Source organism: Bos grunniens, chromosome 1, assembly GCF_055505025.1.
Source record: "Bos grunniens cultivar Pamir isolate PY7600 chromosome 1, Bosgru_T2T1.0, whole genome shotgun sequence".
Classification (NCBI taxonomy): Eukaryota; Metazoa; Chordata; class Mammalia; order Artiodactyla; family Bovidae; genus Bos; species Bos grunniens.
Genome location: NC_141165.1, coordinates 111,638,077 through 111,653,124, shown reverse-complemented (window position 1 = coordinate 111,653,124; position 15,048 = coordinate 111,638,077). Strand labels below are relative to the sequence as shown.

Genomic DNA, 15,048 nt, shown 5'->3' with positions numbered 1-15,048 from the left:
ACAAGATGAAGAGACAGAGGAATACTCAGAAGATAAAGGAACAGGATAAATGCCCACCAAACCAAACAAAAGAGGAAGAGATAGGGAATCTACCTGATAAAGAATTCCGAATAATGATAGTGAAATTGATCCAAAATCTTGAAACTAAAATGGAATCACAGATAAATAGCCTGGAGACAAGGATTGAGAAGATGCAAGAAAGGTTTAACAAGGACCTAGAAGAAATAAAAAAGAGTCAATATATAATGAATAATGCAATAAGTGAAATTAAAAACACTCTGGAGGCAACAAATAGTAGAATAACAGAGGCAGAAGACAGGATTAGTGAATTAGAAGATAGAATGGTAGAAATAAATGAATCAGAGAGGATAAAAGAAAAACGAATTAAAAGAAATGAGGACAATCTCAGAGACCTCCAGGACAATATTAAACGCTACAACATTCGAATCATAGGGGTTCCAGAAGAAGAAGACAAAAAGAAAGACAATGAGAAAACACTTGAGGAGATAATAGTGGAAAACTTCCCTAAAATGGGGAAGGAAATAATCACCCAAGTCCAAGAAACCCAGAGAGTCCCAAACAGGATAAACCCAAGGCGAAACACCCCAAGACACATATTAATCAAATTAACAAAGATCAAACACAAAGAACAAATATTAAAAGCAGCAAGGGAAAAACAACAAATAACACACAAGGGAATTCCCATAAGGATAACAGCTGATCTTTCAATAGAAACTCTTCAAGCCAGGAGGGAATGGCAAGACATACTTAAAATGATGAAAGAAAATAACCTACAGCCCAGATTATTGTACCCAGCAAGGATCTCATTCAAGTATGAAGGAGAAATCAAAAGCTTTTCAGACAAGCAAAAGCTGAGAGAATTCTGCACCACCAAACCAGCTCTCCAACAAATACTAAAGGATATTCTCTAGACAGGAAACACAAAAACGGTGTATAAACTCGAACCCAAAACAATAAAGTAAATGGCAACGGGAACATACTTATCAGTAATTACCTTAAATGTAAATGGGTTGAATGCCCCAACCAAAAGACAAAGACTGGCTGAATGGATACAAAAACAAGACCCCTACATATGTTGTCTACAAGAGACCCACCTCAAAACAGGGGACACATACAGACTGAAAGTGAAGGGCTGGAAAAAGATTTTCCATGCAAATAGGGACCAAAAGAAAACAGGAGTAGCAATACTCATATCAGATAAAATAGACTTTAAAACAAAGGCTATGAAAAGAGACAAAGAAGGTCACTACATAATGATCAAAGGATCAATCCAAGAAGAAGATATAACAATTATAAATATATATGCACCCAACACCAGAGCACCACAGTACGTAAGACAAATGCTAACAAGTATGAAAGGAGAAATTAACAATAACACAATAATAGTGGGAGACTTTAATACCCCACTTACACCTATGGATAGATCAACTAAACAGAAAATTAACAAGGAAACACAAACGTTAAACGATACAATAGACCAGTTAGACCTAATTGATATCTATAGGTCATTTCATCCCAAAACAATGAATTTCACCTTTTTCTCAAGCGCACATGGAACCTTCTCCAGGATAGATCACATGCTGGGCCATAAAGCTAGCCTTGGTAAATTCAAAAAAATAGAAATCATTCCAAGCATTTTTTCTGACCACAATGCAGTAAGATTAGATCTCAATTACAGGAGAAAAACTATTAAAAATTCCAACATATGGAGGCTGAACAACACGCTGCTGAATAACCAACAAATCACAGAAGACATCAAAAAAGAAATCAAAATTTGCATAGAAACGAATGAAAATGAAAACACAACAACCCAAAACCTGTGGGACACGGTAAAAGCAGTCCTAAGGGGAAAGTTCATAGCAATACAGGCACACCTCAAGAAACAAGAAAAAAGTCAAATAAATAACCTAACTCTACACCTGCAGCAACTAGAAAAGGAAGAAATGAAGAACCCCAGGGTTAGTAGAAGGAAAGAAATCTTAAAAATTAGAGCAGAAATAAATGCAAAAGAAACAAAAGAGACCATAGCAAAAATCAACAAAACCAAAAGCTGGTTCTTTGAAAGGATAAATAAAATTGACAAACCATTAGCCAGACTCATCAAGAAACAAAGGGAGAAAAATCAAATCAACAAAATTAGAAACGAAAATGGAGAGATCACAACAGACAACACAGAAATACAAAGGATCATAAGAGACTACTATCAACAATTATATGCCAATAAAATGGACAACGTGGAAGAAATGGACAAATTCTTAGAAAAGTACAACTTTCCAAAACTCGACCAGGAAGAAATAGAAAATCTTAACAGACCCATCACAAGCACGGAAATTGAAACTGTAATCAAAAATCTTCCAGCAAACAAAAGCCCAGGTCCAGACGGCTTCACAGCTGAATTCTACCAAAAATTTAGAGAAGAGCTAACACCTATCCTGCTCAAACTCTTCCAGAAAATTGCAGAGGAAGGTAAACTTCCAAACTCATTCTATGAGGCCACCATCACCCTAATACCAAAACCTGACAAAGATCCCACAAAAAAAGAAAACTACAGGCCAATATCACTGATGAACATAGATGCAAAAATCCTTAACAAAATTCTAGCAATCAGAATCCAACAACACATTAAAAAGATCATACACCATGATCAAGTGGGCTTTATCCCAGGGATGCAAGGATTCTTCAATATCCGCAAATCAATCAATGTAATACACCACATTAACAAATTGAAAAATAAAAACCATATGATTATCTCAATAGATGCAGAGAAAGCCTTTGACAAAATTCAACATCCATTTATGATAAAAACTCTCCAGAAAGCAGGAATAGAAGGAACATACCTCAACATAATAAAAGCTATATATGACAAACCCACAGCAAACATTATCCTCAATGGTGAAAAACTGAAAGCATTTCCTCTAAAGTCAGGAACAAGACAAGGGTGCCCACTTTCACCATTACTATTCAACATAGTTTTGGAAGTTTTGGCCACAGCAATCAGAGCAGAAAAAGAAATAAAAGGAATCCAAATTGGAAAAGAAGAAGTAAAACTCTCACTATTTGCAGATGACATGATCCTCTACATAGAAAACCCTAAAGAATCCACCAGAAAATTACTAGAAATAATCAATGACTACAGTAAAGTTGCAGGATATAAAATCAACACACAGAAATCCCTTGCATTCCTATACACTAATAATGAGAAAACAGAAAGAGAAATTAAGGAAACAATTCCATTCACCATTGCAATGGAAAGAATAAAATACTTAGGAATATATCTACCTAAAGAAACTAAAGACCTATATATAGAAAACTATAAAACACTGGTGAAAGAAATCAAAGAGGACACTAATAGATGGAGAAATATACCATGTTCATGGATTGGAAGAATCAATATAGTGAAAATGAGTATACTACCCAAAGCAATTTATAGATTCAACGCAATCCCTATCAAGCTACCAACAGTATTCTTCACAGAGCTAGAACAAATAATTTCACAATTTGTATGGAAATACAAAAAACCTCGAATAGCCAAAGCGATCTTGAGAAAGAAGAATGGAACTGGAGGAATCAACCTACCTGACTTCAGGCTCTACTACAAAGCCACAGTTATCAAGACAGTATGGTACTGGCACAAAGACAGAAATATTGATCAATGGAATAAAATAGAAAGCCCAGAGATAAATCCACGCACATATGGACACCTTATCTTCGACAAAGGAGGCAAGAATATACAATGGATTAAAGACAATCTCTTTAACAAGTGGTGCTGGGAAATCTGGTCAACCACTTGTAAAAGAATGAAACTGGACCACTTTCTAACACCATACACAAAAATAAACTCAAAATGGATTAAAGATCTAAACGTAAGACCAGAAACTATAAAACTCCTAGAGGAGAACATAGGCAAAACACTCTCCGACATACATCACAGCAGGATCCTCTATGACCCACCTCCCAGAATATTGGAAATAAAAGCAAAAATAAACAAATGGGACCTAATTAACCTTAAAAGCTTCTGCACATCAAAGGAAACTATTAGCAAGGTGAAAAGACAGCCTTCAGAATGGGAGAAAATAATAGCAAATGAAGCAACCGACAAACAACTAATCTCAAAAATATACAAGCAACTCCTACAGCTCAACTCCAGAAAAATAAACGACCCAATCAAAAAATGGGCCAAAGAACTAAATAGACATTTCTCCAAAAAAGACATACAGATGGCTAACAAACACATGAAAAGATGCTCAACATCACTCATTATCAGAGAAATGCAAATCAAAACCACTATGAGGTACCATTTCACACCAGTCAGAATGGCTGCGATCCAAAAGTCTACAAATAATAAATGCTGGAGAGGGTGTGGAGAAAAGGGAACCCTTTTACACTGTTGGTGGGAATGCAAACTAGTACAGCCACTATGGAGAACAGTGTGGAGATTCCTTAAAAAACTGGAAATAGAACTGCCTTATGATCCAGCAACCCCACTGCTGGGCATACACACTGAGGAAACCAGAAGGGAAAGAGACACGTGTACCCCAATGTTCATCGCAGCACTGTTTATAATAGCCAAGACATGGAAGCAACCTAGATGTCCATCAGCAGATGAATGGATAAGAAAGCTGTGGTACATATACACAATGGAGTATTACTCAGCCATTAAAAAGAATACATTTGAATCAGTTCTAATGAGGTGGATGAAACTGGAGCCTATTATACAGAGTGAAGTAAGCCAGAAGGAAAAACATAAATACAGTATACTAACGCATATATATGGAATTTAGAAAGATGGTAACAATAACCCGGTGTACGAGACAGCAAAAGAGACACTGATGTATAGAACAGTCTTATGGTCTTTGTGGGAGAGGGAGAGGGTGGGAAGATTTGGGAGAATGGCAATGAAACATGTAAAACATCATGTAGGAAACGAGTTGCCAGTCCAGGTTCGATGCATGATGCTGGATGCTTGGGGCTGGTGCACTGGGACGGCCCAGAGGGATGGTATGGGGAGGGAGGAGGGAGGAGGGTTCGGGATGGGGAACACATGTATACCTGTGGCGGATTCATTTTGATATTTGGCAAAACTAATACAATTATGTAAAGTTTAAAAATAAAATAAAATTAGAGAAAAAAAAAAAAAAAAGAGATAGTTAAATTCCCTGATAATTCCTAGAGATGTTAGGGCTTGGAGGGCCTAGGATGCAGGTTTTACACTGCACATGGTGAGGACGAATGCAAATTCATTTGAATATTAAGGGAAAAGGTGGCTCTATAAACCTTGATGACTTGGCATACATCTGACATGTGAGTTACATACAAAATTGAAGTAAATGTACTTATTTATATACTTCTCTTCAAAAAGAAGTGGGTAGACTTTTGCAAAAGGTTTATAAATCATCACTGCTTGCATTTACATGGCTAGTCAAATGCTTTTATATATGCTATTTGTTTAATCCTTAGAATAGCCCCATGAAATATTAGCCAAGTAATACTACCCCGTTTGCTATGTAAGGGAGTAAGGTTCAGAGATAAAACAGTTCATCTAGGATCACACAAATGATAAATGGCAGAGCAGAGGCAAGAAAGCAGGCCTTCCAAATTATAATTAATTGCTTCTTCCACTACACCACATGACCACATGGCAAAAAATGTGCAAATGTCCTTAAAGAACTCAAGTGGCAAGAGATGCGGATATAGGGGAATTAGCTAAATCATTTTCCTCACTTTCAATGAATAATGGTCCTTCATGGAGTTCAAAGGAAAGAATGTTTGCTTCTTTCCTGGTTAAAGAATAGGGCTGACTTCCAAACCAGTTTGAGAGTAAAGGGCACTGGAGAAATTCAAACCCAGACATTCCATCTTACTCCTACTCAAAACCACGCTCCTCTGGTATGCAGAAGGTAAAAAAGAAAAAAGTCTGAGCATCCACCAGTATTCTCTGCATCCAACTCTTTCCAATAAAAATAATGGTTTATTTCATTCATTCACAGTATTTTTGAGTACCTTCTATATGCAGAGGTTTTGGCTACAAAGTGGCTAATTAAACAGACAAAGTCTCTGTGTGGATAGTTCCACTGGGAAATATAGCTATTAAGCAACTATGTGCATAAATTAGCATGACTACAACAGTTATAAATTTTACAGAGGGAAAAGAACCAGTCTAGATTATGAATCAGTGAAAGTCTTGAGGAAGAGACATTTGAACAGAGGCATAAAGGGTAAGCAGAAGTCAGCCAAGAGGGGAAAGAGATTCAGGCAAAGACAGAGTGTGCAAAGGTTTCAAGACAAGAAAAGTTTTGGGAATCAAAGGAACCCAAAACAAGCTAGTCCGAGTAGAACACAGTGAGTAAAAAAGTTCGCTTCACTGGGTGATACTGGGGAAGAAGATAGGAACCAGGCCCGTGGTTACTGAACCGGGTAGCCACTGAAAGTATTTCAAGCAGGAAAGTGAAATAATCTGATCAATGCTCTAGAAAGAGTGCCCTGGGTGCTGTCTGGAAAACGAATGGAAGGGGATGGGAGAGAGGAAAAAAAGTGAGATAGTGGGGAGACTGGTCCAAATGAAAGATGATGATGGTCTGGCCTAAAGAAGGAGCAGTGAAGGCAGAGAAAAACACACAGATCTGAGATATCTAGAATCCAGAATCAATGTAAGTTTAGTGAGTGACTAAAAGTTAGAGGTGATGGAAACTGGGGTATCAGAGTGACTTTCTAGGTATCTGGCTTCAGTAGTGGAGTGGATATAATTTCCATTTAACAACAGAGACAAGCTGAGAGAAGTAGATTTAGTTGGAAGGTACGAAGAGATGGAAAACAAGGGCTCAGTCTTAGCTTCAGGGCTTAATCTAAGCTTGATATACATAGAATATATCCAAGTTGAGATCATCAACTATGTAGTTAGATACAGATTCTGGAGCTCAGAAAATAAGCATGATCTGCATATAAAAATGTAGAGAGTTACTGACATTTATATTAGACTTACAATAATGGAAATAGATAAAACAACACGGAAGAATAACACAGAAGGCGAGAGAGTTCACATCTAATGGGCTTCACAACATACAGAGGTAGCAAGAACACATTCAATGGATTAGTAAAAGAGAGAAAAAGATGGAGCAGGTAGAAAAGAGAATGGGAGCTAAGTAAAGATAGCATGTGGGACAATCCTTCTGAAAAGAGAATGATACTGACACCCTTGGAAGAGATAATTTACTAATTATCAAAATGCAGCAAATTTGCCTGACTTAGTCCTCTTCTACCTATAAGTATTGAACTTACCCAATTCAGTGTGGAAGAAAATACACACGAATAATAATTAGATTCCACTAAGAAACCATGATAGTATTCAATATCATTACCTGATTCCACATCAAGGGAGTATTTATCAATAGCCAAGTTCATCGTTTGGTAGGCAGTAGTGCAAAAGTCTTCCAGAATCACGTAGACAGCATTGGTGACGTTAGGAAGGACAGACCTGGTGAACTTCATTCGGCTATTCACCACAATACTGCCATTTCTGAAGTTCAGGATTTCTAAATTCTGGAATCCAGTGAGATTTGATTGGAGATAGGGAACCAGCTACAATACATGTAAAGTGGTCAGTTTATTGACAAAGTTTTACATTTTGTTCAATACACCAAAAACAAAGAAAGACAAACCTCTCCACTTTTCCAAACTGTATTCTGTTTACATTATTTAAATTGTTCATCAACAAAAGTATGAATTGTGAATTATTTGAGTCATGAGGTTATCAGAGTTATTTAGGAAACCCATGGAACTCACAGTTTTAGCCACCAGAGAGTTTATTCTCTGTTTCACTAAAGGATCGTGACAGTGAAAGTATTATAGGTACCTACAAAGCAATCTCACAATAAAATGTGAAAATAAATCTTAAACCTGTTTCAATCCTAGAAATTATGGAATAAAAAATCCAGTATCTAAGTTGTCATATCACTGTTATGCCACATTTGTGTTTTCCTTTTTTTGTATCCACCTGCCTCATTGTTTTCCTACCAACCCTAGGCTATTACACTATTTGGAGATGATAGGAAATGAAAGTCTACAGCAGACCACATTTTCCTTGGCTGAGATCTTATGTTGTGGGGAAAGAGGGGTGGTTCATACATGATTATTCACTAATGCCCGTATTTCACTTCTTATGCTTACCAGTTCTAAGAATCTTTGCTCCAGGGCTTTATACTCCAAAGAGTTTTTATTAAACAGATCTTCTGAAAACATCATGTTAGTCACTCTGAGGCTGAAGAAAACCACCACAGCTCCTACGGCTTGGGTATGACTCAGGTCATCACTTCTTGTGGGTTGAGCCACAACAGCCATCTCTGTGGAGTGGATATTTGTAGACATTTCCACATAACTACCAACCATGCCACTTTCCTCAGGGATTAGCTCAGGCTGATAGTAATCTGTGCCTATCTGGTCCAACTCTAATGAAATATCCTGTACACCCATAATGACTTCATCTTCCAGCAGGGTGGAACTTATGGTTGAAGGCAATTTGGTAGACTGTGTCATGGAAGCTTTCAACCAGAGCTTGTCAGTACTCTGTGGTGTACTTGCCAATGTGTCTCTGGACAGTTTCCCTAAGGGAGAAGTTCTTGCCCAAAAGACATCTGACTCTGGCACTGTGGTCCTCAAAGGCTGCACATCTGACTTTTCTATTGAAATCTTGCTGTCAAACCATTCATGGTTAAATGACTCTGTAGTCTGCTCCATATCCTCCTTTAGAAAGTGTTCTACTTGATCTGCTTTATCAATAGAAGCAGAGACTGCCACAAATGTCAGCAGAGGAGGTGATTTGGTAACTGAGTAATAATCAATGTCGGTTACCTCTGATGTGTGCTTGGGTAGAACTGGAGATGCAGATTGAGTTGTGGTCTCTGCAAAGAGGGACACAGTAGGTCCACCAAGGGGCTCATCTTCTGCAAAGTTTGTAGACCCATCAAAAGGCCCATATTCTGAATGCTCAGCACGTTGATCTGCAGAATCTATTTTGTCATCTATAACTGGTTTCACATCTATACCCTCAGTTAGCAAAAGTGAATCCTCAACTTCAAGCCATGACTTGGACAATGGTTCAGTGCTCTTCTCTAATGAAGTCTCACTCCATGGCCAAGTAATCAGGTCTATCTTTTGCCCAGACCCTGAACCCAAACCACTTTCAAACATGAACTCTTTTTCCATAGTTGTGTCTGGCATCCAAGAGCTCACTTCTAATTGGTCTTTGACTTTGGAGGCCAAAGAGTCCATGCCAAACGGTGTAGTTACTTCTTTAGCAAGAAGATCAAATGTGACAGAGGAGACTGGATATGGTGAGGATGGAAAAGATACCCCAGAGTCTTCCATGGATGGTGGTGTTTCTTTTGGCACAGGATAAGTAAATGGACTTGAAGGCAATGGATTAATAGAAAGAAAATCTTCTGACACTTCAACTTTCATTAATCCTAAAAATAGAGTTTTCCATTAATCAATCTACAAAGATGCCAAAATATATTCCCAGTCCTAATAAATACCTGTTTTTCCCCATTAGATCATGACAGACAGTTGCTGACTTTTACTTTGCCAAATCCAGCAAACAACAAGAAGGGATGATTATATTTTTGTGATGTGGTACAGTCACTCATGATTATAACCCCCTTCCCTGTGGATAACAAAACATCAGGTACTAAAATAACTCATCTTCAAACACTTTGGGTTTTTTTACCCCGTGAAAACAGAGAACTGCTGGTAGCCATATTGACAACAAAGACTGACTCTAGTAAAACCTTAGGAAGAAAATTCCCTAGAAATTGAATTCCCATTTTCTGGCTATGTTTATTATCTACCATTCTTCAGGTTCACCCAATGTTCAAAAAGCTGGGCTCATTATTTATATCTTTATTCATCTTCCTCTTTCACCTATACTCTAGCCCTGAGTCTCACTGATTTGTCCTCTCCTGCCACATCTAAACCATCTACTTGACTTCATTTCTTAATCTCTGCTACAGCTTCCCCAGTTCAGACTTTCCCCTTCTCAAGCCTAATGCAAGCTAAAAATCTCTATTGGCCCCAAATTAATCCTATTAAAAGATACTGGCATAATCTTTGAGGCTGTTTGTTTACTACTAAAATATTCAAGCAAGTAGAGTAGTTCTTAAATAGTAATATAATTTAATTATATATCCTTTAACAGAAGCTTCAAAATATCTATTAGGTGATAGTAATATAATTTAATTATATATCCTTTAACAGAAGCTTCAAAATATCTATTAGGTGATCTCACCCAAGATATTCATTTCTTATTATTTACCTATTTGGACTCTCCATTCCAACCCATTAAAGCCAATTGTTCCCTTTCTCACACAACTTTTCCAAGACATTTCCTCTCAGTGAATGTGGCCATGCTTTCTTCTAACCCTAGTCTCTTGCTCTCTTCAAAACCTCTGTCATCTAATGCAATAAATTGTGAAAAGTGATTAAAATTCCTTACCATCTTCTAATGAGTGAGACCCAGAAGTCCTTTCTTCAGAAGCCACAGGCAGGTCAGTCTGAAGCACTGCTGGGGTGACAGAATGAAGAGTCAAGCCGCTAACATCTAAAACCTCTGGGGAAGAACTGAGGCTCACCTTCGAGGGAAAGGCTAATTTGGGTGTAGACACTAAATCACCCAAAGGGCTTTCTGACCAGAGTTCCCTGCCAGTGGCTGAAGGAAGGCCAGAGCTGAAACCAAGTGGTGAAATACTGCTCGTGGTGGATTCATCTGCTGAGGGCCATTCAGCTTGAGGGGTATTATCCTGGAGGGGCAAAAAGAGGCTAAATCATATCATAGATAAAAGAAACACATACAAATAATTTCAAATAATCATCCATCCATCTACATTCCCAGATTTTACAGGGACAAAAGGCAATGTAATATTGTGAAAGGGATGGGGGATGGGCTCTAGAAGCAAACAGATCTATAATTAAATCCCAATTCAACCACTTACTAGTTGGAAAATCTAGAGAAAAATCAATCAAGGTATCACTTTAACCTCACCTAAAAAGTAGGAACAGATGACATATTATCTTTAAAAGATCCCAAACAAAATGAGTTTGTGGGATAAAACATTGTTTCTCTTGCTTTAGATGGTTCCTTTCCCTCTATCTTATTGGTGTGCTTTAAATACACAGAAGTTACTAATATCTTTACTTTGTTGTCAAAAACCTAAGCACGTTGCTCACAGCAGGAAAAACAATCGGTAATTTTATTCATCATTCTGAAAGGTATTAAAAATTAATTATAGGTCTTTTATTTTTATAAGAAATGCCACCAAGTGAAATGTGGTCTCTTACCTTGAATAAGTAGCCATATTTGCAAATTATAGCAATATCTGTGAATTATAGTACCACCTTTACTAACATAGTATTAATCGTATCTTAAAATTTAGCTTGTGGCTCAGGCAGTAACGTATTTGCATGCAATACAGGAGACCTGGGTTTGATCTGCATGCAATACAGGAGACCTGGGTTTGGAAGATCTCCTGGAGAAGGGAATGGCAATCTACTCCACTATTCTTGCTTGGAGAATCCCATGGACAGAGGAGCCTGGCAGACTACAACCCATGGGGTTGTAAAGAGTCAGACATGACTGAGCGACTAAGCACACACTCAGGAATAGAAAAGTGGACAGAAACACAATCCTTGAACACATTAATTATTTAATCTTGTGCAGATCAGTCTATGTAAAAAGGTTTAATGATGATTTTAATAGGTAAAATGGCCATGACATTGGATAAGAGTTTATATATTCTAATCTATATTGAATAACAAAACCCAAGAAGTGTCAAATGCATATAAGGAATTCATAAAATATTTCCTAGGTGAAAACTGAAAAAGAAAAATAGGAAAGATCAATAATTCTCTACTCTAAATAGCATTAAAATCTCATGCAGATTTTTTAAAGACACCAATGCCCAAGCCACACACCCCAGAGATCCTAACTTAACTGGTCTAAGAGTTGGGACCAAGACATGGTATTACACTCTTAAAGGTTCCTCAGTAAAGGATGGAGCCTCATCACATGCCCATTGTATTATACCCGCCTGGGTTTCTAAAATACTTCTTTAGTTGTTGAATCATTATATTTTCTCATTAACTGGAAACTTTAAGAAAATTTCCACAAGCATAAACCTGCCTGAAAACTAGAATTCATGGGATAGCTATGAACAAAATGAAGTCCATGGAAACTAATAACAAGAAACTCTGAACAGAATCCCTTCCACCTTCCTCCAGGAGATTCCTGCCAGAGGTGGTGAACTTTCACTGGCACATACGCTCAAGCCTAACATGCTTTTTAAACAAAAGCACACAATTTTAAGGTGGCTAACTATAGTTTAGTCTATGGCCATGAACTAACTCAACCTACTAAGCTATGGAGGGACTCAACTCAGTTACATCACCTAATGTCTTTTATGCTTTGTCTACACACTTTCTCTCGTCTCTCCATCAAGGGTCCACATGATGAAGCATTAGATAGCACACTCCCTCAATCACAAAGGAGGAAACAGGAGGCAAGAAATTACTGAGCATGTCCGAATTCATCCCTTCTTCTAGTGACAAATGCACAGTAGATCATTGGGTATACATAGAAATACTCTCAGTTTCATCTACTATTTCTAAACTAAAAGCACTAAGTCAAGTAACTAATTTTCTTTTGTGGAACTCAGTGACACCAACACTTCGTTCCCTGTTCAGACTCTTTTAATTAGGTCCTATTTTAAGTGAGCCATCCTGTTGGTTATTTTTATCTGTCACAACCCTATCCCCTTCTCTTCCCTGATAACTTCATCACCCCCGCTCCCTTACGAGCGGTCTTCTGTTTGAGTTTGCACGTTTAGAAGCGGAAGATCAAAAAACAGGAAGACTGAGAGGTTAGGGTATTTCTTTCCTCTAAGCCTCCATACTGTGTGTCCTGCAGTAGCTCTGTCCCTCTACAACTAAAGCTTCAGCTCTTACTGGGCTCTGGTCACTGCATTTCCTCCCCCTGCCCTAAAACTCAATGGATGGGAATGGCTTCTCACTGCTGTTAGTCTCAGCACACTTTGAGATTTCCTTTTTTCATTCCCTTAACCTCACACTACTATCCAGGGGGTTCTGCTACCACTGAAACCCTAACTGAGCCATGTTCTGTAGTGCAATGTATTTTAAATATCCATAAAAGTTTGCATCATTTTTGTCAAAAGGTGATTACAAGATATGTGATGAAATACAAATGGCCAGAAAAAGAAGAGAATGGATTAAAACAACAACATGAACCAAAAATGATATCATTCTGGCAAAATTTAATTAGAAATAAAGAATCTAAAGAGTAAAGAGGGAAGTGATGAAAAGGGGATGGTGCAATATTAGTATATATTTTTGGCAATGTGACTTGGTCAGAAAGAGGAATTAGACAAAGACACATCTGAGCATTAGATTGGAGTCTAGTGATCTGAGTCTGATGAACTGAATATATAGAGAAAAGCAAAATATATATCAAAGGAAGAGGAAGACCATCTTCAAAAGACTAGATGTAACTGCTGCAAATGATATATTAAAAAAAAAAAAAAAAAGAACCATTTAAGGATAAGAAATTACCTCTTGGGAATTCTCTCATCAGAAGTGAAACTGAGGATATCAATCATGAGTAAGGCCAAAAAGATGATTTAAATCAGGGGAAAGATTTCTGGCATTTTTCTAGTAAATTTTAGTATTTAAGAGTATGTCATCACCAGGAATGAATTTAACCTTCATAACTTCAAAACTCTATATAGGGAAAGCAGCTTGTGATCACTGACCTATGTACATGGTGCTTCTATATAACCTAGCACCAAACAGATACATAAAGTTGCCTTATATTTCTGACTAGAGAGTCTAAAACTTTCTGGGTCCTCAAAAATGAGCCAAGAGTGATGTCAGCAAGATGAATGAGTAAGACAACCCCAACTCATACTCCCCTTTCAACAACAGCAATTTTCACCCTTTGTGGACAAAAGTGACTTTGTGGGAGCTGCAGGATTCAGTACTATATACCAAGGGACCCAGAAGGAGTCTGGCCCACCTGGCACATAGGGTAATAAGCATACAGACTTCAGCCCTGACTGTGGACCTGAGGTGGCCCATGAACTAGCTCCAGCCCCTCTTGGACACAATCTGGGAGCCACTGGAGAACAATAACTTGGACAATCACCCGTAAATGAGAGAACCATTGTGGAAGTCCAAGAGTCCAAAAGAGTAGCTCCCAAAATACCACTAAATCCAAGTTCAGACACACTGTTGAAGGTAAGCTAAACAGTTTCACTTTACCCACCTCATCCTTCCCACATGGCAACACAGCCCATGGCCAAGAGAGCACCACTCTGCACAAGATTTCTGCACAGAGGAAAGTGACAGTGTGTTAGTCTCTGGCTGCCCCAGCTGTGCAGGTCCTTGTATTTCTCTCACTCTGTCCAGAGTACTGAGTTGTAAGATGCACAACTAGGGGATGGGAAGTGGCTGAAAGAAGAGCAGCCAGGACTCTGAACGTATTAAAGGGATACAGATCCTACTAACTGCATGACGGACTCCATCAGGAGGCCTGACCATGAGTTGCCAAAACGCTTTGCCCACTGATCCCCCTTCCATAGCCCACGGGCGCCTCCAGTACTGTGTGTGCCTCACCCCCACACACACCTGCTCCACCCCATGGCTGGTTCCTTGTATGCCCTTCCCATGGCAGAGAGAGCGAGCTTTGGCAGACAGCTAGTGAACAGAAAGCCATCCTGAATCTATAGGCCAGGGAGAGATGACAAACTTTAGCTTCTGCACTTCCCTTGGGAAAGCAAAAGGAAAGCTATCATCACTCAGCCCGGTGTACTGCAGGATCAAGAGAGGGCACACAAACTTAAGAAATCTGCCACAAGAGGTAGCAAGAAGCATGCAGAAGGTATATCCATAGGAGGTCTGAGAAAAACAGAAAGAAAATATTCTAATAGTTATATGAAAAGATATTAAAAAATCACCTTTAACAGGGAAATG

The 15,048-nt window shown here is 38.3% G+C and overlaps 1 protein-coding gene across 6 annotated transcripts in view; it reads right to left on the bottom strand.

Annotated features, from left to right (window-relative positions):
* Positions 1-15,048, bottom strand: part of IMPG2 (interphotoreceptor matrix proteoglycan 2) — an 86,858-nt gene that overhangs the window by 16,427 nt on the left and 55,383 nt on the right. For all 6 annotated transcript variants that reach the window (XR_015166636.1, XM_086408898.1, XM_086408868.1 and 3 more), the window contains 3 exons: positions 10,505-10,808; positions 8,185-9,479; positions 7,377-7,596 (listed from right to left, as the gene is read on the bottom strand). Coding sequence is in view for 5 of the 6 variants with exons in the window: in XM_086408898.1 (XP_086265024.1) it covers positions 7,377-7,596; positions 8,185-9,479; positions 10,505-10,808 (1,819 nt within the window). In the remaining variant the exon portion in view is untranslated. The remainder of the gene's footprint in view (positions 1-7,376; positions 7,597-8,184; positions 9,480-10,504; positions 10,809-15,048) is intronic.